We start from the raw sequence: 21,780 nt of genomic DNA on the forward strand, positions 1-21,780 counted from the left end.
GTGAGTACAGAATCTGGGTCCGGGTAGCGTAACCGGGTTGGTTGTTTAAGACCCGATCGTCGCATCCCTAAGCACCATGCTACCGTGGCTTGATATGATAGGGGAAGTGGGAGTGAGAGACTTCCTGGGCCTATCATATTCGTCTTCGTAGCGCTTGACTGTCAAGAGCTTAAGACCACGCCTGGCAGAGCAAGTAGACTCTGGACAGTTTTTCTGATTTTTGTCTTGCTTTCATTTCTTTACATCTGTTGTTGTCTTGGGTGAAGCTGACAAAAGCCCTAAATTGTCTCCTCGATATTTTCTTCTACAAACATGTATTTCTTTAATACATTACTATGTGAATAATAACTTGTCATTTCTCTTTCCTCTTTGCTCGCCGTGAGGGTGAGGGACTCGATCTAATCTGGTAGGACCATCGCCGTTCACCAGTGGTGGTAGGTTTGCAATCTAAGCTGCCGCTAGTTGGAAATTTGTTGGTTTCTTACTCCGTTATTCTTCTCGTCTCCTTTTCTCTGCATATCTGTCCGAGCTAATTTTTATCTTCATTTACGTTGCTCACTGTTTGCAGGAGTCCTTCGCCGGCGCAGACGCAAAGGGCTAGTCAGCGATCTGGAGGAATAGGAAGAGAATTGCGGAATTTTCTTACTATGGTAAAGTTCCCTTATCTAAACTGCGTGTATAAGTGTCATCGATTCAACGGATCTAGACAATCTGGTTTCTGCTGACGAAAAAGTAAGATGAAAGAAAATTGATTGTCTTTTCCTTGTTTCTGTTTGATTGAAGTAAACCCTTTCAGTAAACGAGTGTCCTGAAAATGTGAGAAATAGGTTTGGTGTCGAAGATTTAGGAATTGGTGGATATTTCAACTTGTCCATGATTTTTGTTAGTTGAAGATTGAAGACTGTTATTTACGGATATGTCCTGTTTGTGCATGATGGAGTTTTAAGTTTAGCAGGTTTGGAATGTTAAATGTGTGGACAAGCTGCTGATTTAGATAAAAAGTAAAATTTTGTTTCAAGTGTGATTGATGCTTTGGATTTTAAAGGATTTCGAAAGAAGAGCACATTAGGTGCTGTAAAAATATTTGACTATGACCACAAGAGAAAAGTATGAGTTGACAACAACTTAGTGGTTGGAGATGGACCAAAAACAATAGACAGAAGCAATTCATTAGAAACATTAAAAACCTTACTGTTGACTTTAGTTGGTGATATAGGTGAACATGGAAACAGATGATGACACTTAGAATCAAAGGTGTTCTTTAGAAGACTTCACGACAATATTTTGTATCTGAGTGAATTAGTGTCCCACTGGGTTTCTTTGCTTATGATGCAATATGTGGACGTTGCCTTTCCATGTTACCAATTAACAAGAAACCTACACTTGCTGTTCCTTTCTGAATTTAGTCATACTTGGATCCGTGCATAGATTTGCCTTACTTCTTTAGGCCCTGAGGACCAGCTTGAAAACTTTGATTCTGTGTGAGACATTTGCTTATATTATTCACAATGAAGATATTCACTTACATAATTTGGTTCCAGTTTCTATGCTTTATTTTGATAATGAGTTCTTGCAAACATTTGACCTTTTTGTTTTTTTTGGGATGTTGCATGGTGGCTTTTATGAGTATCTATTTATTTATTCTTTTTTTCCTGGGTACTGTGCCTTGTTAAACCATGGCTGAAGTAGAAATTTAAAATGCAACACCAACTTTGTCCCATTTCGGTTTTCTTAGTCCTCATCCTTTCTGTAAGAGGTTTTGTAAGAATTCATAGTTCATCCTTGAGAGTTTGACTGGATGAGGCCAACTAACAATTTTGAGTCTAAACTTGGTCACAAAGATTTCATGCTGAAGATTATCAATAGATATTTTTGCTTTAATTACTCAAAGAATTATTTATAGTTTTACTTTTAACTTGATCCTTGAGTGAGGTCTACAGGGTTTCATAGAAGCATTGCAGGTACATGGTTTTATTAAGGAGTTGTCCAGAAACTCATTTGTCCATTTGAAGAGGACATGAGCACTTCAATTGGTTTGTTTTCATGTAAAAAATTCATTACTTTCTAAGAGGTGTCATGGAAGGCTTAGTAGAACAAGAAGCTGCTCTTTCAAGTTATGCATTTGTATCAATTGTATTCTTGGCTTACTTCCTTAATGCTCTTGCATCAGGACGGCAGGCATTGCTGATATGACAGGACGTTAGCTTGTGTGCGTCTTCCTTGGTTCTATCAAAAACAGTTGATAAAATGCTGGTGAAACAGTTTCGCTGCATACATTCGGCCTCTTGTATATGTACAAAAGGCCATCTAAGTGAGGATGCAATTTTCCTTGTAATCCAACACATGAAATGGAACCCTAGGTTGATTGCTATCCTCTCATGTGTCTGCAAGTGGTTTGATGACATTGCGAAACGTATTTTATGGAAAGAGTTCTGCCATTCCCGTGCACCAAAAATGACACTTGACCTGCAATCTAGTGGGAGCCACAGTGTGGATGGCAACTGGAAAGCACTTGGGAAGCTGCTGATTTACTGTTCAGGCTGCAAAGGAGGCTTATTTAACAGTGTTCAGATCCCTGGTCACTTTGTTTACAGAACACGGTTCTCGAGGACTTCTGGGAAGAGTTTTCTCCTGCCCCAGTGTCGGTCAGACGTGTTGTATGTTTCAGACCCTTGTGAACATCTTGACCAGGGAGATGATGGTGACATTGGGTCCTTTCGAGGAGTCTTTAAGTCTTTTTCAGTTTCTAGGGTCAGGAGAATGCTGATTGATAGAAAGACAGATCTGCACCCTACAGAGGTTTGCCCATATTGCAAGGCAAAACTATGGAGCATGCTTCAGGCAAATATGATACCGGAGAGTGCTTGCGGCTGGTTGGGTGCATATGAAGATTGTATTGAATATTATGTTTGTTTGAATGGGCATTTGCTTGGAATCTGCACTCTTCTGCCTTTGTCGGATTCAGAAGAGACATCAGAGCTGGAGTGATGAAGTGATGATGCTGGGAAAGGGTTCAGGTGCTTACACCACTACTTTCCTATTTTGGTCTGCTAGGCCTTGCGATCACTGGCATATGCTTTTACGCAATGAGTTAGAGGGCAAATGGCTCAAATCAAGCAGCTTAAGATTCTTAATTCATTACAGTTTAAAAAATAAAAAAAGATTCTTAATTCATTATCTTTTTAGCATTAATAAGAGAGTGTGAATGACTTATGGTCAGTCTTGGAGTAGTTCTTGTCATTACTCAGAATATGAACATAAAATGAGTTGTCTTGTTCCTCTCAAAGGTCATTTTGCCACACCGCTGGTGTCATCTCAATTGTCTAACTGCATCATGTCCTTTTCATGTTGATCCTTCATCCATTCCATCCATGTTTCTTAGAGAGGTCCTATGTTTAAAATGGGCCACTTGAGTGCAGTTTCCGTCTGAAGGGTTTTGTAATCTCTCATAAAAGCAAGCATAAACTTCCCAGTGTGAATTATAAAGTTTTTTGCTTTTTTTCCCTTTACAAGTTGCAGAGTTGTACTAGTTAGTAGTGCTGCAACGATATATTTCCATCTTCATTTGTCAAGCATCAAGCAGCACATATAGGCCAAATCTGGGTTTTGTGAATCTGCCTTCTCTCGAAATAAGTTAGAATAATTGTTACTGCTAGTAGCTGCTTAATGTCACTTGACTGTAAGTATTAGTTCCAAAACATTAACATGGCAAAAACTTTGGTAGCAAAAATGTTGTTACACTCACTCTTCTTATGACCTTGCCATTGTAAGTACTATGTTCTCTGGGTTACCATGTTTCTTATTTCAGCAACCTTTCAATCTCTTGTTATTAGGGATTTGCTCCTTGTTTCTTTGTAATTCTTTTTGTTAATATATACATCCTTTTCAAAAAAAAAAAAAAAAAACCATGTTTCTTATTTAATTTTGGCATTTATGGATTTAGCATTGCTGTTTCTACCATTCTGATTTCACTGGTAGAAACAGATGAGTGACATCAGATATGCTTCCCTAACCTTTTTTCCTGTTGCTTGAACAGGTCACTTGATCTTTCAATTATGAAGCTTTTCAGTCATCCATAGACAGAAGTGTGGCTAAACTGCACGGTGGTCTATCTTGCCCTACAGAGGATAGTGTCCAGTTTTCATATCGATAGTTGTTGATTCTCCTGTTAGCTCACAAAATAGAGCAGTAAGCTGTTCCACAATATTGCTTCAGTCACTACCGAGTACTTATACTCTATATGCATGTGTATATCTTGCAAAGTTGCATATTTAGTGAGAAATCATCTAACATTTGCATTGGTACATGTCTCTTTAGTTTTGATGATTCATTGGCTTTTATTTATGTAATGGTGAGACTCTATAGGATTTTCTTTGAAATGCTCAGTTTATTTAATCTGATAAATTGGGTGGCGTAGACTTTATACTGTGATTGCAAGTATCAATCCAGGGCCAAATCATGCATAAATAGTTTTTGAGGCAAGTAAGAACTGCCTCTCTTCATTGCTAACAAGAAAGTATTTTACAGTGTCAAACCAAAGTCTGTGCAGTTTGCTAAAAGAAGAAACATGTGACAGGAGGCTTCCCAGTTGATCTAAACCTCTTGGCCTTTTCCTTTGCCTTCTTCTCATCATTTCTTTTGTTCTCTTCTGCATCTGCTCTTGCTTCACCAGAAATTTTTTCAATTCTTGCTATTTCCATGTGGTACTCATGTGAAGTGTTTGCTCTCTTTGTTTCTAGTTCTTCCTGCAGTTACAGAAATAGATTATCAACAAGTAATATCCCAGAACTCTGTTACCAACAGGCAAATTGAGGTCGAGGGAAAACCATTTTTTTGTCCAAACGGCGTCTTGCTTTTGCCTTCCTCTCTCCTTCCCATGACAAAATTGAAGAATTCACCTTTTCATAGCTGAAGGTTATTGTTGATTAGTGAAGTAGAGCATTTAATCACTTGCAGATGATATCGGAAGTATAGTTTTCGTTGATTGGTTTCAAAGACAAAAAGTTGTGTGAGGCTCTGTTGAGAATCTGAGTCTAGTTTCAACATGTCCCAAGAAATTAATTCGTGTTAAAATCCATTGAAATGACCATACACAAGCACTAAAATAGTCATTCAAACTCTTGCCGCTCTGTTAGAAGTTTTAACCCATGAACCTAATTGCAGTGCCTCTCTCTCTCTCTCTCTCTCTCATGCATATGCTTCACATTCTTGCACACATACACACACAAAAAAAAAGGATAGTACCTTAATATACAGGTATATATGTCTTTTTTTTTACATCATTTAAAAAAAATGTCTTTTTTACTTATAATATCTTCTAACAACATTCATGTGGCTTTTGGGATCATTTATCTCTGTGTGGCATCTCTAGCATAGTTATGATGAAATTATTCATTGGCATCTGGATTAGATGTTTCTTGGACTCATATTTTGCGGTCAGCTAATTGTCTTGCTGATATATTAGCTAAAGATGGTGTTTTCAGATCCTGTATTCTTGTTGGGGATTTTATTCCCCTTGGGGCTTGAAGTCTCCCTTCCCCCCTTTATAATGTTGTTTCTCTGTCTTTTATAGAAATTTAGCCATCTTAAAAAAAACAAAAAAAAAAAAGTCTTCTAACGACATGTGAGCTTTTGATCACCATACTCTTTTCCTGTCTTTCACTTGCAAGGATACCAATTATCACGTTTTGATTTGTGGTTCACTAAATCTGCTCTCTAAGCAGTAATGGGCCATAGTTCACAACAGATAAAAAGGAACCATGCTGTAGAAAGGCTTTTTTTTTGTGTTAAAAGGATGTGAAAAATTTCTACTTGAGAAAACGAGGACAAAAATTTTAAGTAGTAATTTAGTGAAAATTTTCTACTTGAGAAAATGAGGACAAAGATGTTAAAGAAGTAATTTAGTTGGACCAGGTGTTGACTGAGCAGACTTAAATTTAGCTATTTTATGTGTTACTTTTGTCTAATGAATTGTTTTCCTTACTCATCAAAATAAAAAAAAATACCTTTTCTGATTTTTGGCCAACTTGATTCTCTCCCAAGTATCTGCTTGTGTCTCCATTTTGTCTTTTTCCTTCAATCTTTCTTTCTGCTGGTTGCTATTTGTTGGAGTAGCAGGTTTTGTGGCTGGAAGTGGTCTTGTATCTTTTGCAGAAGTCTGCTTGATACTGAACATGCCGTCCTCCTTCTCAGGGAAACTGGGAACCTTTTGTGTTGTGGGGATTTTTTGTGGCTTTTTCTTATCAGCAGCTTCTGGTTTCTTCATTGAAGCTTCACCTGATATATGAAACACTGCTTTTATTATCTCATTGAAAATTAAAATTATTTAAATACGAAAAAGGGATGTACAGCATCTCATTGGTAAAATAATGCCATGTTATTAAATATTTCTAAGGTTATTAGTGTTTAAAAAATGACTGAAAATTCTACTTGAAAAAAAATTGACGTGACAGAATGCTTGGAATCAAATTACCTATTGATAATTTGGTGTCTTCTTTCACTTCCTTAATTGTTAACTGCTTCGATGTTTTAGCAGGATCTTGCTCTTCTTTTCTTGTCTTAGTCTTGGCCAGAGGTTTCTGCTGCTCTGTAGATGTTACCCGCTTTTTTTTGTTTGATCAACTGATCTGTTTCTTCAAGAAAGGTTACAGCAAATGCTGCTGCTGCCACTGCGTTCTTGAACTTGACACTATCACTAGAGTCACCATAATGGATCATTTGCCTCCAAAACCAGTTCTGTGTCTTTTTTTCTGAAGAATCCTATTTTGGTTTTTATTTTTGTTTTCCATTCTAAGGATTGGAGCTATAGGTTTGTCTTCCCGTGCCCCCATCCTTGGAAAAGGAATTAGAGGTGTATGGCCTAGGTTATATTGTTCCAGAGCTTGCAAGGGTCCACCAAGAGGGAAATTGTATGGAGGCTGTTTCAGAAATAAGGTATAGAGAAGCTCTCTTTGACTTTCTAAAGTCTGTGCAACAAGTCTCGTCTAAAAAACCTCTAGGTATCTCAGACTCTACCTCGGCAGAGCTTCACGGCCTCTCAATGGGCTTCGAGTTTTTCGAGATAAGTGCTCCGGCTCTCTCCATATAGAAGGGGATTCGAAGGTGGTCATTGGTTGGTGCGAGTGTGCATCCCCTCCCCCGTGGCGTCATTGGGATATTTTTTGGGAGATTATTGAAAGTTGTTCTTTATTATCTTGTATTTGGTCTCACATTCCGAGATCCGCAAATTCAGCAGCCGATGCGATTGCTAAAAACGGAGCTACCCTACAATCCATGGTTGTCAGGGACATGCTCTCCTCTTTGTAATTTCTATAAATCTCTTGTTTATATATATAATATTCCTTTTAAAAAAAAGTCTCGTCTAAAAAACAGGAAAGATAATGGCTCTAATTGTTTGTTCAGTTTAAATAGTTTCTATGTTGTTCCTAGCAAGAAAGGCTTGAGGACTAAGGTAGGTGGAAGAAGGGGTGGGCATAGGTCGGGTTTTTGAAAAACTGAACCTGACCCTGAAATTAGACTCCCATAAAAACCCAAAAAAAAAAGCTGAAATCCAGAACCCGACCCCACCCAATCCCCTTCCCCACAACCCCTTCCCCACCCAGTCCTCATAAACCCGGCCCCATCCTTGCCTTGTCTGTTAAGTACCTAGCCAATACTACCCAAAAGACCGATTTGTTAGGAGCGGAAGGCATAGGTACTTAACCCCAAGATCAAGTGGGTGTGAGCCCATAACATCACACCCCACCTTCACGAGCCGATGACCCCTGCGGCTTTACCCGCTAGCGACGAGGAGGGGTGCTTGCGTCCGAGATTTGCGATCTCCCGGACGATTCTTCCAATACTACCCAAAAGACTGGCCTGATAGGTAGCAGAAAACCAAGTACTTAACCCCAGGAGGTTAAGTATCTAGCTAATACTACCCAAAAGACCGGCCTGTTAAGAGCAGAAAGCATAGGTACTTAACCCCAGGACCATAACAGTACACCCACCTTCACGAGCCGACGACCACAGCGGCCGGGATTAACACACGCAACTATCGGAATGCCTGGGATTAACACACACAGACGCCCCGTGCAGGAGTCGAACTCGGGACGTAATTCCAACTCTGATACCAAATGTTAAGCACCTAGCCAATACTACCCAAAAGACCGGCATGTTAGGAGCGGAAGGCATAGGTACTTAACCCCTGGACCATAACAGTACTCCTACCTTCACAAGCCGACAACCGGGATTAACACACGCAGCCGACAACCGGGATTAACACACGCAGCCGCCGGCCGGGATTAATCACACGCAACTATCGAGACACCCGGGATTAACACACACAAACGCCCCATGCGGGAGTCGAACTCGGGACGTAGCGCCAGCTCTGATGCCAAATGTTAAGCACCTAGCCAATACTACCCAAAAGACCGGCTTGTTAGGAGCGAAAGACATAGGTACTTAACCCTAGGATCAAGTGGGTGGTAAACCCATAACAAGAATAATAACAATACTCCGCCCGTTATGAGCCAACGTCCTCGGCGGCCCACTCTAGCGACACTGGCCCGACCCACTTTCTGGGTCTACTAGTAATTTTAATCCGGCCTCTAGGTTGCCCCCTCCAGGATTTGAACCCGCAACATAGTGCCTGCTCTGATACCAAATGTTAAACACCTAGCCAATACTACCCAAAAGACCGGCCTGTTAGGAATGGAAGGCATAGGTACTTAACCCTAGGATCAAGTGTGTCACTGTGAGCCCATAACACTGTCCCCTTAAACTTGTCCTATTCCCTCCCCATCCTCATATTCTCAGTCCGTTTCATCCCTACCTTGTTTTCATATCCCTCTCTACCCCATCCCTGCAAGTCTTGTTTGGGGGAACCCATCCCCAACCTGAAATCTGACTTTTTTTTCCCACTCCATCCCTGTCCCATTGGATGAAACCTGAAACTCGAACCCGGGTTTTTCTGGTGGGGTCGGGTCGGGTTCCCCATGAAACGACCCAATGCCCTTCCCTAGGGGGGAAGTGGCTTTTGTTGTGTTTTCTTGTATCTTAAATAAACAATAATTATCGAATTCCTAAATGAGTGAGGAAACTATATGTAACTGTATGATTATTTTGAGGAACATAAGGGTGAGCTTCTCGAGGAAAATTGATGTTTAGCTTGACATAGCTTTTGTGATGGTTGACATTATTTATCTTGCTGCAATACGATCGTAGGGAAGGTGAGAAGAGAAAAAAAGAAAGAAAAAAACAGTGGGAGTGATTCAGGAAAAGCCAGAGAAATAAATCTCACATAAATGTAAATACCTGTTTTGAAGGACTGTGTTTTCTGTGGTGGTATTCTTCTTGCTCTAAGTGCTACTCTGATGTTGGGCATACTGTCCTATACCAGAAAATCTCACCCTAGCAAACTAGTCGGTAATCTCGATCTCTAGAAAAAGTTGTGAAAATACCTGTTCCGAAAAGGGGAAGATTAACGTTTTTAACTTATCTGTTTGAGTATTTGATTTGTGAAAACTCTTTAAGTTGGATTATGATATTGGACAGTTGTATCTTTTTCTCCCCTTCAATTGAAATTTTTTTATTGTTTTCAGCCCAAAGAAAATGCTAGATTTGAACCAATAAGGAACTGCTAAAGCATGAAATCTGAATGTGGATGAAAAAACTAACAGTATTTTTCCTTCTAGGTTCTACAATTATTTTGATAACCTCCCCCTGTCAATCTATGAAACAAAAATTGTCATATCTTCATTAGGAATCAAAATACCTCATCTGTTTCATCAACTCCATTCTTCAGAACCCTTGCTTGGTGCAGTAAAGGTTTACGAAATTGGTCAAGAGTTTATTGGGATGAAGAGATGTATGAGGGCTTATTTTGAAGCAGAAGCCTGAAGAAGCACGAGCTGAAAAGGTCTGTGAAATTTAATTGTAGGGATTAGCTGCGTATACTGGAGGGGTGCAAGCAAGGTGCTATGTGTCTTACAAGCAAAACCAAGGTTTGGATTCGAATGTATTGATGAAGAAAAGAATTATCTGCTGTTTATTTGATGCTCAGGCTTCTTCACATAAAGAAATCTTTTTGAGGTTAGAAAAGTTATAATGTTTGGGAATTTGGGTAGGTAATTGGGTTCCATTCCATTGTCCGATGCCTTGGTTCTTTCTTTACGTCTGGCCTGAACTTTTTCCTTTTCCAACATCAGTTAGTATTCTTTCATGTGAAGTACCCTTTTGGACTTTTAGGGGTCGATAGGATCTTCTGGACCCCTTCGGTCTAATTACTTGGACAGATGTGAATGGAACCAGATCTACGTTTCTTTGGCCTGTTTTTTGTGTGAAGAAGTATTAATGCTTTAAAAGGATCAGCAATGGGAAATTTGACAAAAACGCTTCTTGAAAGACACTGAAGAGATCTCATTATGACGTGATCTCGCAGAAATAATATTGCTCCATTGCCTCTTGTAGCATCAATAGACTCGATTATTTTCTGGACCTATCACATCAAAATTTCCCATCGGTTTCATGACCATCCAACAGGAAAAGAAGAGTAACCAGAGAGGTTCCAAAGGAGAAAAGAACACTTTTGAGCAGCAACAAGCAACTCCGGAGCAATTACATATGGTAAGGAGGAGGAACAGTAAATTAAGCTATTGTCAGATTCCAGCATAAATACTATCACACTGGCTCCCAGATGGGGCTGATCCCGCATTGATCCCAGTAGACAGATCTAAAACATACTTCAGTTCTAGAATCCGATCCCATCTCAAGCAATACACCTTGTACAGTAATAACTAAGAACCTGAATCAGATTCAGACCAAATTTTAAAATTAGAGGGATAACATGTCTGCCTAGCTTGATAAGGAGAAGGAGATCGGGTAAAGAGCACAAAGAATGTACCACAAATGTATGAAATCGGATAGTGGGAACTTGTGGATGGTGTGAAATATACAATTGAATGAGAGGAGGTGGGACATCAGAGTTGAAGGATTTTAATAAATAAAAACTTTAATCCATGATCCCAGACTCTGTCAAATTGAAGAACTACCAAGTACATTTTGGGAATAACTGGTCACCCGTTCTTGCCTGCACCCAATGTTAGTCACGTTTTTATTATTACAGCCCATTATTATTTATTTAATATTTAAATAAATGATAGTTAGTTTTCCCTTAGATGTTGGGATAGTGGGATATCTGGCAAGGGGTTACCTTGACTATCAGTTATCACTCCTCTTCCTTCGATAAGAAATAAGTTTTTAGAATATATACTTGAGTTTTTTCACAAAGAGTGAAAATAAAATCTGGTCTAACAAGAAAATTTGTGATATCTCCATAATTGCATGGATACAATAGATAAAGATTTTTCAATTCCTTTCTACAATTTAATGTTTGTATTTTTTCACAATTGGAATTTGATTGCTATGGCTACAGGTATATGTTTTTAGGCTTCCGCTTTCAGATTTATTGAAATTCATGATGATATTGTTATCATTTGGTATCAGAACAATATATCTAGTCTAGTTTTCGCTTCCATTGAAATTTTTGTTTAGGATCTCTTTGACTTCAGTATCCATGACCATGATTTGTTCCAAGAATGTGTTTTCATTCATTAGGGTTTTATAATTCTTCCATATTTAATTTTGGAGAACTATTTTGGCAAAACTAATTAGATAGTTAATTTTTTTTAAATTATGAGAAAAATGACTTTTGAATCGTCAAAAATGGACTTCTAATCATTGAGATTTTGCATTTCAAAGTTATGGGCTGAAGTTATTAGATTGTCATTTTTTACATTTTGGGCTTATTATGTTGTTTTTTTTTCTTTGGAGATAACTATTTTACAAAATTTATTTAGGTTTTCTATGCATACTTAACTAAATATGAGGACCTAATAATTGACATAAAGTTTAGTCAATAATTTTGATGTCATAGTTTCACATTCATAATTATGAAAATGTCTTGTGACATTAAGTTTAGTCACATAAAGTTAATGACATCAATAATTATAATTAATCATGAAAAATAATAGCCCAACCCCCATAGAATAATTATTATATTTAAACACTTAATTAGGATGGGATAGAAATATGTTGTTTAAAAATATATTTATATATATATATTCTAAGTTACCCACATGCTTAGAAATTTTTTTTAGAGTTAAAATGTTTGTCCTATCATAAAGTAATTTAAGTTGTTTGTGTGTTCTAATCTAAGCCCATAGAAAAAATTATGATGACATGTTCATTTGTTTGTTTGAATTAATTTACATGGGTAAATATTCCATATTTGGCTTCATTGTTTGTTTTAGTAAACCTTGTTGCTTATTTTACAGTTGTTCAAACTTTATCTATTCCAAATTTTGATTCCTTCAATATTGCTCCTCTGAGTGGCGATAACTATGTTGATCGGAAAGAGAAAGTTCTCCTTGCATTAGGGTACATGGACCTTGATTTAACACTTCGAGTGAATTAACCTCCAAAGCCCACAAAATCAAGTACCCAAGTCGAGAAAACATTATATGATCTTTGAGAGCAATCCAATCACTTGAGTTTGATGTTTATCAGGTCTCATATTGAGAAAAATATCTATGGATGCATACTTGATTGTGCTAAAGCGAAAAAATATCTCAAAGCTATTATGGATCAGTTTGAGACTTCTGACCAGGCATTAGTGAGCACCCTGATGACAAAAATGTGTTCCATGAAATTTAATGGCACTAAAGGCGTGCGTGAGCACATCATACAAACATGGGACATAACTGGTAGACTGAAATTATTAAATATTGAGATGTCTGAATCATTTCTTGTTCACTTCATCCTTTATTCACTCTCGTATGAATACGTATCCTTTAAGATCTCTTACAACATACATAAGAAAAAATGGTCAATCAATGAACTTCTAACCATTTGTGTCCAAAAAGAAGAGAGGCTGAATCAAGAAAAGATTGAAAGTGTACATTTGGTGACTCGTGACAATAAACTGTCCAAGAAAGGGAAGGGAAAATCACTTCTTAATTAAGTTAATAAGAGCGATATCAAATGCTTCTTTTGCAAAAATAAAAAAAACACATAAAGAAGACTTGCCCCAAATTTAAGCATTGGTTTGAAAAGAAAGGTAATTTCATCTCTTTAGTGTGTTTTGAATCTAATATGGTTCAAGTTTCTCATAAGACTTTGTGGATTGATTTTGGATCTACAATCCATGTTTCCAATACCATGTACGGTTTCTTAAACGAAAAGAAACAGACGAAAAGTGAATGTTCCATCTATTCAGGAAATAATATGCATTCACATGTAGTGGGGGTTTAGACATATAGATTTGTCCTTGGTTCTGGCTTTGTTTTAGACCTTGAAAGAACCTTTTATGTTCCATCTTTTTGAAGAAATATTATTTCAGTTTCAAGACTTTCATCTTGTGGTTTTAGTTTCAATGTCATTGGTATTATTACCCTATGTTTATTGGTAATGGTATTATGGATGATGAGTTATTTAAACTTCATTTAAATTTTACCATTGATTGCAAATGAAAAATATTCTTTATGCTTCCACAATTGGGAGTTTAATGTATGCTCAGGTTTAGGTAATTGGATATTCAAACTCTGATTTTGCTGGATGCATTGACTCAAGAAAGTCAATATCAGGATATGTCTTCTTATTAGCTGGATGAGCTATTTTTTGGAGTAAGTACAAAACAATCTTCGATTGCTACTTCTACCACAAAAGCAAAGTTTGTAGTATGTTTTGAAGTGACGTCATAAGTTATAATATTAATGAGTTTTATTTTTGGGCTTGAAATTGTTGACATGATTTCCAAGCCAGTGGGGATTTACTGCCATAATTCCACTGTAGTATTTTTGGCCAAGAACAATAAGAGCAAAAATCGTAGTAAACACATTGATATTAAGTATTTAGTTATTCGAGAATATGTCAAAGCAAATAAAGTAGTTGTGGAGCACATCATCATTGGATTGATGATTGTTGATTTGTTGATAAAAAGTCTACCACCTATTGCTTATAAGGGACATGTTGAACATATGAGACTCAGTTCTACTATGTAGTTTTTATGTGATTGAGATAACCTTTATGTTTGTATCACATTTTGTCAATTGAAAAACTCTATTAATTTAATATTTTTCTTTTCTTATTTATTTATATACATGAAGTTTAGAAAATGTAAATGTATATTTAAATTTTGGTGATCCTGAATAAGGATTTGGAAATTCATTCATAAATATATGTGCCACATATGGTTCTCATTCAAATGAGAAAGTTGCATTGTGATACATGAAAGGTAATATTTACTCTAAAAGACTTATCCTCACGATTCATGCAATTTAAATTTTTTTGTTTGGGTATAGTGATATTATATTTATGAATTTTTTCTTTTTGAGGATATATCAATATTAAATGATACATATTAAGTATTGAATGAGCAAGTAGGAGAATGTTAGAAACATCATTTTTTTTAGTTAACCCATTATTAGGTAATTTTTTCCCTTAGATGTAGGAAAGTGGGCAATCAGTTCCAACTTCTCCTCTTTTGAAGGAAAAGAGGCTTTGAGAAGTTGTACGTAAAAAAATGATCTAGTCTAGCAAAGAAGCATGTGTCTCCATCAATTGCACTTTAGATAGACTAGACAACTTTCTGGAAATTCCTAGAATTTGATTGCCATGATTGGAGGTATGTATCTCGGGCTTCTAATTTTAGTTTTTTATGAATTTCATAAATGTTTAGAAATTCTGCTTTCACATTGATCTTGACGATAGTCCAAACCTTGGAATCAGATATGTAGACTTTCATCAACTTGATGGGGTTCGTTGTGTGCTGTAGCTTTGACTCCATCACGATCTCAACTACCATTTTCCTCTTCTTCTCCTTCTTGATCTAAGTAGAAGAAGATGATCTTGACACATGCTACTGGAACCTTTATTATTGCTTCCATCTCAGGCTTTCAAGTTGACTCCTATGATAACTCAAAAGGAGAATTGGGCATCATCACTCTGCATCATCAATTTGACAAACTCTTCATAGTTAATGTAACCATCATCGCCAACATCTACTCCATATATCATTTCATCAACCTCCTCATCAGTAAGCTTCTCACCAGGGTTTGTCATGACATGAAGAAGTTCAACCACAGAGATGAAGCTATTCTGGTCCTTTGTCAAACATTTGGAAAGCTTCCTTGAGCTCCTCCTCGGAGTCAATATCCTTCATCTTGCGGGCCATGAGTTGAAGAACTCTTGAAAGTCGATGGTTCTATTTCCATCAACATCCACCTTATTAACCATGTCCTGGAACTTTGCCTCAGTTGAGTTTGTGGCATCCAAAATATGCTTCACATATTCACTTTGTCCCTCACCCTGGTAATGGCTGCCCTTCTCTCTTGCTCAACCTTGGCAACAACATACTAGGTCATCTCGGCATCCTACTACACAACCTGCTTCTACTCCATAGACTTGGAGAATTCAGCTTTGCATGACAGATGGATGATTGCAACTCTAGGACTATGTCGAAGTTGGTTTCCTTTTTTATGAGAGACTTGCAAGCAAGGGTAGAAAGGTGGGGCTGCTATGTGAGAAGGGTTTCCTCGAGATTATAACTTCAGTGGATGTGAGTTTCCTCGAGATTTATATTGAAACTCAATATACCTAGACGACTTTGAATTATGATTTTTACTTTACTAATTACTTGATTATTACAATTAATTAAGATAACTGACCATTCAGATTCTCCACCAGCCAATTCTAAGGCTACCATATCAGCCTCTATAGTGGATCTGGTTATCAAGGTCTACTTGGAAGATTTCTAAGTGATTGTCCCATTACATAGTGTAAATACAAAACCACTAATGGCTTTAGTTTTATCATAGTCATAAATCTTAGTTAGCCTCATTGTACCCTTCTAATACAGTAGAAAAAACCAAAATAATGTATTATGTAATTAATAATATTTTTTTCCTACTGCATAAGAAATATTTTATCTTAATTTTATTTTAAATTATTTTGATTCTTAATATTACATTCGCTAACTCTAGGTCTTTCATATCAAAATTATTGTTAAGGTATTTCTTTACCTCTAATATTTTGATATTTTCATTTCCAAATATCAAGATGTCATCAACATAAAATATATGATAATGAAAGACTTATTATATATTTTTATATATTCATTTAAACCCTCTGGTTAGTCCATGCAGGTCTCGAACTTGCGACCACTGCATTATACATTTTGTTCATGTCTTCCAACTGATGTTCTATTGATCTTCGCGTGATTGGAAAAACCTGAAAAATCAAAATTCTGGAATTTGTTATTACTAGGAAAACGAAAGAACTAGACAAAAATTTCATAATGGTTACACCCATTCATTGACACCATTTTCATAGTGCCTCATGTTTTATGGAAATATTTTTTTAGTCAAAATTTTTTATTAAGAAAAAATTTTGGAATAAGTTTTTGATAATTGATGCTGTCATCACGAAGTAATTTTTTATTTAATATTTTATTTTACTAAAAAATTATCGAATAAGTATAATAATATATGAGATTGATTATTAATTTCGAAAAGACACTCACAGTTCTATTTAATTTTCTTTGGAAATTTAATTTAGTAAAATACTAATAGGATTTTATCCGAAGGTTTCTTGGAAATGTGAATATTAGGAAAAATATTTTAAATTTTTCGTAGAATATAAACTTTTGGCCAGGGCACTATTTTGGTCTCTTTTACAAATGGGTGCTTTCTCCTCTGATTCTTGACGCAGGCTTGGACTTGGTCGTTCGGGTGAATGCTACGGAGCTCTGACGTGCCGGATAATGAAGCTTTCTCCTCCAACGAGATGATTGGTTCCTTTTTCTATTTTTCTGTCTCTGGATTGCCAGAACTGAGTTCTCTTGCTTCCTGTTTTAACCTTGAAATGCATCAACTAGTCGTGCTGATAGAATTCCCTCTTTCGAAGTCATTCCTTTTCTAGCCGTTGTAAGTTGGATTTCTCATTTTTGGTTCAAAACTCCTCTGTATCCAAATGTACCTCTAATGGATGTTTTGGGAAATTCCCCTTCGTTCTGTGTAACATCAGACGTCTTTAATCCCCGGCGCTTCCGAAGTATCCCCAGAAACAGAAACCTCGTTGAATGTCTTCTGAGTAACGTAAACTTTACTGTGCATAAAACATCTCCAGTAACAGATGACCTCGATACTGAATCAATTGTTCAGCAGTCCAGTTCTTGGTGTGGAATCCGGCCTCTTCCTCGCAGGAAGTTGGATGCGTGGTCTGGGAGGAGAAAGAATCCTCTTGCTATCTTTGTCAGTTTTCAATCTGGGTTGGTCTGCGAAGAAAATGAGCTTGACAATTCGCTTCGAGTTGCAGAAACTGAACCTAATTTGCAGGACTTACCAAATCTGGATAACCATCGGACGGGAGCCAAATTGCTTATACAAGAATTGAACCTCAAGGTTCATTTTCTGGAGGAAAAAGACGAGGACACATTGGCTAGAAGCATCCTGTCCCTCAGCAGATCCAACAAGGTTCGGAGTGCATTGGAGCTGTATTTGTCAGTTGAGTTATCTGGTCTCCAGCCAAGCCTACATGCTTGTAATTCCCTTCTTTCCTGTCTTCTGCGAAATGGGTATCTTAAAAGTGCAATGAAAATCTTTGAGAAGGTGAAAGAGAAAGGAATGGCTTCCAGCCATACGTATAGCTTAATCCTCAAGGCAGTCGCAAGTGCTTTGGGTTGTGATTCAGCTTTAAATTTGTTTTGGGAATTGGAAAGAGAAGAAACTGCTAAAAAAAGCTTTGATCCAATTGTTTATAATACCATGATATCTGCATGTGGGCGAGCTAACAATTGGGTTCAAATGGAGAAATTGTGGGGAAAGCTTAAAGAACATCATTACAATGGAACCAAGGTTACGTATTCAATTTTAGTATGCACATTTGTACGATGTGGTCAATCTGAGTTGGCCCTTGATGCATTCCAAGAAATGATCCAACATAAGATAAAGCCTGGTGAAGATACCATGAGAGCTGCCATAGGAGCATGTTCAAAGGAGGGGAAGTGGACTGTGGCTCTTGATGTTCTCAGACACATGTTGGAGAGTGGACTTCGACCAAATTTGATTGATTACAATGCATTAATAAATTGCCTTGGAAAAGCAGGTGAAGTTGACCTTGCATTTAAAGTTTATGAATTAATGAACAGTTCGAGTGTTGAAGCTGATGTATATACATGGAAGGCATTACTCAATGCTTTGTATAAACGAGCAAGATATGCTGATGCACTACAACTATTTGAGAGTATTAGAAGAGGAAATAAATTTGATCGAAATCATCACCTTTATAACAGCGTACTAATGTCATGCCAAAAGCTTCGATTGTGGGATCAAGCTCTGCAGCTTCTGTGGGAGATGGAAGAAAGTGGAATTGTGATCCCAACTGTATCATATAATCATGTTATTGGTTCATGTGAGGCTGCAAGGAAGCCAAAAATTGCTTTGCAAGTTTACAAGCATATGGTTCATGTGAAGTGTGAGCCTGATATATTTACTTATTTATCCTTGATAAGAGCTTGTGCTTGGGAATCTCTGTGGTATGAAGCTGAAGGAATCCTTAATGTAAGTTTTCTAGATCTTATCCTTGTCATATTATTTAGATCTTCTGTTTTTCATTTTTCAATAAGAAGTAGTAGTATTTTATCCAAATCAACCACTTTTGGGGCTATAAAGTGGAATCAAACTTGTCTGCCGGAGCAATTAGTTACTTCAGGAATCTGTCCTCTTTCATTTTGGAGCAATAACTGAAAGCATCAAAATAAAGCATTAAGATGTACAACTTGCATAATAACTGTTTGAGTATGAAAGTGCAGCAGGCAAATATCAACTGGACAAAGAGGACTAGATCCCAAATCAGAGGAGAGAATCTCTTAATGGAACTTGAAACATGTCTTCATGCCTTCTCAGAAAAAAAAGAAAATAAATAAAAGAAGTGTCATTCACCCTGTACACAGTGATAAACTTTATTAAAAAAGAGATTCTCAAAAAAAATATATATTAAAAAGGAGAGAGAGTAGAAGCCCATCACCGCATAGGAGACTGGACGGCAAGAATTCAGTAGCTAAGATACAGCAGCTAAGGAGAACAGAGAAGGGCTCAAAATGAGGTCAAAATGCTGGCTTCATCTTTGTTACTTTTCTGCACATGGCAACATGATACAATGCTGTGCTGCCTCTGTATTTTTTGCTTAAAGCTGTGAAATTTCCTTGTCATTGGAGGAGCCACTCTTGAGACTAATTAAGCCAGTTATGATTTGAACGAGAAAAAAAGGTGCTTACACTCTCAGCTCACCAAACTTTGGATGTGAATCCCCAAGACTAAATATGGTTCAAAATTCTTATACTCAATAACAATTTTGTCTATCTGATTTTTCTAGCTGAATTGAAACTATTAAATTTAACCTAGACTTTTGAGATCAGATAGATCACAACTCAGTGACATTTTTGGCTCTAAATTGCCTGCGCATTACCCAGAATGGAGCTTTCACTATTCCATGTAGGGAAGAGTATGTCACAGAATAATCCCAATGATTTCCATTTTAACTGCTTTGAATCCTTAGTTTAAAACTACTGGAGTAAGTGCAAACTCAACATGTCTAGTTTGTTGGGTGAGCTGACAGGTTATTTGAGCTTTGGATACTTGGATTCTTCCAATGTTTGCCCATTCAGGTTGTTTAGACCTTTTTATTGTCATTTAGATCATGATTGTCTGAGCCTCCGGAAAACTGATTCCAGAAGAGCCGGCGGGAAGTAAATCCTCAAGTACAGGTTCTTGAGTTTCACCCAGAATGGCCTTTTTAGGGTTTTTATACTAGTTGGCAGTTAGGAGTTCAATGACCAAATGTCATGGCTAAACGTGATATCCTTTAAAAGCCTAATCTACTGGTCCTCTCATGTGTCCCCACTGGTAACCTGCTGAATATTGGTCCTGACTAACACAAAATGTAGAATTATTTTCCAAATGATTAAATTTAATTTTAACATAAAAAAAATTATCGAGAAGAACTCAATTTATACACCAATTTTGGTTAGTTGGTTCAAGGCATAGTGATTCATATATATATTTTTTGTCAAGTGATCAACGCTAGATAAAGACAGAAGAATTCATTTACCTAATAAAGAAGAAAGAACAAGATGCCCTTTGAGAGGCACATTGGAGTTCCTTCTAGAATAAAATCATTGTTCTACCTGAAGTTCTCTGATTACCTTTCTGTTTTGCAGTCTGTTACACCACCAAATGCATCTCTCTATAACACACTCATCCAAGGCATGTGTTTAAGGCAGCAGAGCATGATGGCAAGAAAGCTGTACAAAAGAATGCAGGATTGTGGACTCAAGCCAGACGGAAAAACGAGGGCTTTCATGCTTCAGCAGTTGTCAAAGGATAAATAGTCATACCAACGCTTCAATGGTAGTCTCCCTCTCTGTTGATGGAAATGGTAGGTGGAAAAGTTAAAGAAAAACAGGATAATGCTACGTCTCTTCCACATGTAACTCATGAAATTTATAATGCTGGAAATCTTTGATGGGCTGCAGAGCAGAGATTTATTGTTTCTTCCCGTTAGACGTTGGACAAAAAGGAAACAGTTTCAGAGTAGAAATGATTGAAGATGAAGAACTGCTTCCATGTATGTTACATTTTTTTCTTGCAAAGAGATAAAGAAAAAGCAAAGAGAGAATATTCACAAGCTCAACTCATTTATTGAGCCTCTGGAAATACATTTTCTAACAAAGCAGAGAAGTGGAAGTATGCCATTAGCTATACACTGTACACTCATGATATAACTACCTAATACATCTGTTGTAAATGTTGAAACTCTGCCCCTATTTTCCTGCTTTCAGTTTATATAAAGCTGTCTTCTGCACTTTCTATAAAGCTGCTTGGTTACACTTGTTACTTTTACTGTTTATCTTCACGTCAATCCAAAACCAACAGATATTGTAGATTCTTTAGGGTAAGATGATAGAGATGGCATCTTTAAAGGTATTCTTGAAGTAAGAAATGAGGCAACGAGATTATGGAATCTATAAGAAAATGAAGATGATAGAGATGACTACTGCTCGAGACCCTATTGCTTCTTGGATACTTCTCTTTGTTCCACCCAGGTAACCAAGCAGTTCTTCAGTGGGGAAAGAGCCCAACTATCCTTCATAAGGTCTGATATCTTATTCCCTTCATTTCAATTCCTTGGATGTGAGGAATCAACCTAACCCATTTTCTTGCAAAAAAATCAGGTTTGTGATCTGCACTTTGTGTTCTTGAGTGACCCTGAGTTAACACCCATTTTGGCTGGCACACTTGTGGCTGCATGTTATGGCTCTAAGCAGAATAAAGGGGTCGTGCAGCAAGAACTTAGTATGGACATGCTCCTATCTGTGCTTAAATCCTGCAGACAAGGGTTGACAGCTACTCAATCTGATCCATCTGCACCAGAGAACAATGCTGCAAGTGATGATATTTCTGATGTTAATCAACGGGCCTCAGACACAAGAAAGCTTCAAAGTGATCTTTCAGCAAGATCTGGCCGAAATAACCTGCGAGACTCCAGGGCCTCCTTGGCTAAAGGAGGCTCATGGGGACTAATGGAAGACTACGCAGAGTGAAAAATCAAAGAGAAAGTAAAGGCAATGCCCATTCATCACAAGCTTTTGTTCCTTTACTTTCTCTTTGATTTTTCACTCTGCATAGTCTTCCATTAGTCCCCATGAGGCCTCCTATAGCCAAGGAGGCCCTGGATCCGCCCAGA

The 21,780-nt window shown here is 37.3% G+C and overlaps 3 protein-coding genes across 5 annotated transcripts; 2 read left to right on the forward strand and 1 right to left on the reverse strand.

Annotated features, from left to right (window-relative positions):
- Positions 1-210: 210 nt before the first annotated feature.
- Positions 211-4,497, forward strand: LOC137953918 (EID1-like F-box protein 2). Of its 2 annotated transcripts, none has more exons than XM_068801473.1 (4): positions 211-472; positions 569-650; positions 2,171-3,017; positions 4,037-4,497. In XM_068801473.1, the coding sequence occupies exon 3, from the start codon at positions 2,248-2,250 to the stop codon at positions 2,986-2,988; it is 741 nt and encodes a 246-aa protein (XP_068657574.1). In that variant the 5' UTR covers positions 211-472; positions 569-650; positions 2,171-2,247; the 3' UTR covers positions 2,989-3,017; positions 4,037-4,497. The 2 variants fall into 2 exon arrangements, with proteins under 2 accessions (XP_068657574.1, XP_068657573.1); XM_068801472.1 differs by having other exon boundaries at positions 211-434.
- A 56-nt stretch (positions 4,498-4,553) lies between these two features.
- On the reverse strand, positions 4,554-6,265 carry LOC137952695 (remorin-like). The gene is made up of 3 exons (XM_068799758.1): positions 6,006-6,265; positions 4,899-4,908; positions 4,554-4,745 (listed from the first exon to the last, which is right to left on the reverse strand). Exons 1-3 carry the CDS (start codon positions 6,263-6,265, stop codon positions 4,554-4,556), a joined length of 462 nt encoding a protein of 153 aa, XP_068655859.1.
- A 10,494-nt stretch (positions 6,266-16,759) lies between these two features.
- On the forward strand, positions 16,760-20,848 carry LOC137953625 (pentatricopeptide repeat-containing protein At3g29290). 2 transcript variants are annotated; one of them, XM_068801070.1, is made up of 3 exons: positions 16,760-18,596; positions 20,255-20,472; positions 20,570-20,848. In XM_068801070.1, the coding sequence occupies exons 1-2, from the start codon at positions 17,019-17,021 to the stop codon at positions 20,423-20,425; spliced, it is 1,749 nt and encodes a 582-aa protein (XP_068657171.1). In that variant the 5' UTR covers positions 16,760-17,018; the 3' UTR covers positions 20,426-20,472; positions 20,570-20,848. The 2 variants fall into 2 exon arrangements, with proteins under 2 accessions (XP_068657171.1, XP_068657170.1); XM_068801069.1 differs by having other exon boundaries at positions 20,255-20,848.
- Positions 20,849-21,780: the final 932 nt, after the last annotated feature.

This window comes from Aristolochia californica, unplaced genomic scaffold (assembly GCF_029961685.1).
Source record: "Aristolochia californica isolate CCGP_79_NKW_82.1479 unplaced genomic scaffold, dmAriCali1.0.hap1 SCAF_16, whole genome shotgun sequence".
NCBI lineage: Eukaryota > Viridiplantae > Streptophyta > Magnoliopsida > Piperales > Aristolochiaceae > Aristolochia > Aristolochia californica.

Excerpts from the sequence above, each read along its gene's own strand:
- LOC137953918 (XM_068801473.1), top strand. The coding sequence starts at position 2,248 with ATGCTGGTGAAACAGTTTCGCTGCATACATTCGGCCTCTTGTATATGT.
- LOC137952695 (XM_068799758.1), bottom strand. The coding sequence starts at position 6,265 with ATGAAGAAACCAGAAGCTGCTGATAAGAAAAAGCCACAAAAAATCCCC.
- LOC137953625 (XM_068801069.1), top strand. The coding sequence starts at position 17,019 with ATGGATGTTTTGGGAAATTCCCCTTCGTTCTGTGTAACATCAGACGTC. Across the intron at positions 18,597-20,254 it reads AAGCTGAAGGAATCCTTAAT|TCTGTTACACCACCAAATGC; the intron begins GTAAGTTTTCTA and ends TCTGTTTTGCAG.